Genomic DNA, 2896 nt, shown 5'->3' with positions numbered 1-2896 from the left:
AGAGAGAGAGAGAGAGACAGAGAGAGAGAGAGAGACAGAGACAGAGAGACAGAGAGAGACGGGTGAGGTGAAACACGAGCCGAAATACAAAAACAAAAAGCGTAGCCTTTTCTCTTTTTTCCTTTGTTTTGCGCAGATGCAGACAGACAGCCGTGAGGTGGAGAGACAGAGAGAGTGAGACAGACAGACGGAGAGAGAGAGACGGGCAGGTGATCGTCTCTAGCTTTGCTGTTTGCTGCGTTGGCTAAGCACTTGCATCAGGTTGTTCTTCAGAGCCTCATGCTTCGATTTATCCGCCAGCATCTGAACGCTCCTGAAAAACACAAAAGAAACGAGGGAGGAGAGAGTGAGACAGGTTTATTTCGTCAGCGTACAGCTTTCTGGAGAGTTTTAAAATCAAAGACCTTTTTCAAGACCTGCACAAATAAAAACACCACATGCTGTTAAAGAACAAACCCATACAGCCTTAAAATAAATCCGGTATCTCAGAGGTTTACTTTATTAAACAGGCAAACTTACAACAGCAAAACAGACATATGTATTAAAGTTGTATTAAAATCAATTCACACAAAGTAGATCCATCCATATTGGATTTTGCTGATACGAGAATGAGTTTCAAGTAGTGCTGTCAAACGATTAATCGCGATTAATCTTATATATTAATATAAAATATAAGAATATAAATACACCGGGACTCTTATTTTGAAATGTTTAAGTCTTAAAAGTTCAGCTGCTCATTCAAAAAAAAGAAGGGAAATATGGGAACAACATACCAATAATTGTCAGTAAAGTAAAAAATGTTTTGCATAATGAGGGACTTCTTATCATAAACAAGCCTGAAATACAGCAGGACTCTTATTTTGAAATGTCTATGCTTTACTACTTCACCTGCTCATTCAAAAAGATGAAAGACATAAAATATGCACCTTATAACCATCTACAAGATATTATAATATAAAAACGGTAACAAACACTGTCAATTCGTCAATGGTGCTCAACAATGATTAATACTTTTATTATACTATTTACTTTTTATAGCTTTAAATTTGATCAAACCAAATGCAAGACTTTTAGGGCCCATGTAAACCCTGAGAAAACAACTCAACTGTGCAATAAAAAACTAACTTGACATCATAAACACTGCATTAAACTACAGTTTAAACCACACTGGAGGCTTATGAACACTCGTTAATATTGATGAGCAGTACCCAGAATGCACCTGCATGCAGTTAGTGTGTCTGTTAAGGAGGTCTGCAGGCGAACACACGCAAACAGCTCTGACCCTAGTCAATGTAGATCTGACGCTGGGTCAGAACCTGAGAGAGCTCCTGCTGCAGCTGACGGTACTTTTGATTATCAGGGAGAGATTCGATAGATCTGGAGCCCGACAACAACAAACCACAGACAGACAGAGAGTGAAAATATGAGGAAACCTCAACAGAATTCTGAATCTGTAATGAACCTGAATCTGTAATGAATCTGAATCTGTAATGAATCCGAATCTGTAATGAATTTGCAATGAATCTGACTCTGTAATGAATCCAAATCGGTAATGAATCTGACTCTGTAATGAATCAGACTCTGTAATGAATCAGACTCTGTAATGAATCAGACTCCGTAATGAATCAGACTCCGTAATGACTAACATGCAAAAAAATAAGAAATCAGGAAGGGGGCCAACACTTTTTCACACCACTGTATATACACACACACACACAGACACACTTGCACTTATATACTTGCGCAGCACTTAAAGTGCATAGTCCAAAACAAACAAAATAACAAATAATAAAAAAAAAAAGAAAAATTAATAAAATATAAATAAAAACAGATGCACTTAAATAATGAAAAAAGTATATCTATATGTGTTTTTAGCCTGTTGTTTCATGAGACGCTGCAAGAGACGCGAGCGCAACAGTCAAACGCGTTCATGATTACACAGAAAAACAATAGAAAAGCAGCGCAGTCGAATAAAAAACCTGTGAAGAACTGCTACTGTATGTCTGATATTTCATGTTTGCATCACGGTGACAGACTGAAAGCTGCTGTTGTTTTTACAGAACATTTATAGTTAATAATACTCTACTGCTGTTACACCTTCAGTCATTCTGAATTTGAATTACCTTGACTTAGGATTTTTATTATTTCTGAACATATGATATGTGTAAGACAAGTTTGTACAAGATGTAGTTGTAGTTCATGCATCCTTTCTGCAAAGATAGGCCTACTTAACAAGCGATCAGTTTAACATTTACATCATGTTGACAGCTTCATGTGTGCTGCACTCGGAATAGAATTTTCTTTAACTAGAGGGTTAATAAAGAACAAGTTACTTGAATCATGTTGTAGTTACATTTTCATGTCGACTAGTTAAAAAATTATTTTAAAAAATCAAGAATCGTTCCTAACTCTAGCGTTGGTGTTTTGAGTCATGTGACGTACCTCAGGCCGTTGACGATGTCCTTGGTCTTGCCGAAGTAGATCTCGTTGAGAGTGGAGTGGATCTTGTTCTCCATGTCCTGACACACACACACACACACACACACACACAGAGAGAGTTTGAGCGTGTGTATGACGAGACAAGAGCTAAACTAGCATCTGCGTGAGAGAATCACCTCCACCAGGCGGCCGATGTTAGCGATGTGAGGAGAGGATTCGCTGACCGTCTCGTCTTTCTCCATCTGAACACACACACACACACACACACACACAGGGTAACCCAAGGCGGTCACATGACCCCACTGAGTGCTATAAACAGAGCGGAGGTCAGAGCAGTACCTGTCGGGTGAGGCTGCCGCCCAGGTTCATGGTGCCGGAGCCGGTTTTGGTGGTCTGGAGCCACAGCATTACTGTAGATGTGAGTTTATAGTGAGCCGTGCGGCCGCTGGACTTCTCC

At 39.4% G+C, this 2896-nt stretch overlaps 1 protein-coding gene across 1 annotated transcript; it reads right to left on the bottom strand.

Annotated features, from left to right (window-relative positions):
- Positions 1-59: 59 nt before the first annotated feature.
- On the bottom strand, positions 60-2895 carry LOC107574441 (F-actin-capping protein subunit beta-like; the record flags this gene model as incomplete). The annotated part of the gene is made up of 4 exons (XM_016260879.1): positions 60-313; positions 2443-2519; positions 2616-2681; positions 2779-2895. Coding segments are annotated over 4 exons (354 nt in total), but the record flags the coding sequence as incomplete, so codon positions are not given.
- Between the last annotated feature and the right edge of the window lies 1 nt (position 2896).

The sequence above is a fragment of the Sinocyclocheilus grahami genome, unplaced genomic scaffold (genome assembly GCF_001515645.1).
Source record: "Sinocyclocheilus grahami isolate Dianchi unplaced genomic scaffold, SAMN03320097.WGS_v1.1 scaffold2229.1, whole genome shotgun sequence".
NCBI classification, from domain to species: Eukaryota; Metazoa; Chordata; class Actinopteri; order Cypriniformes; family Cyprinidae; genus Sinocyclocheilus; species Sinocyclocheilus grahami.
This window is presented reverse-complemented; position numbering and strand designations above follow the sequence as displayed.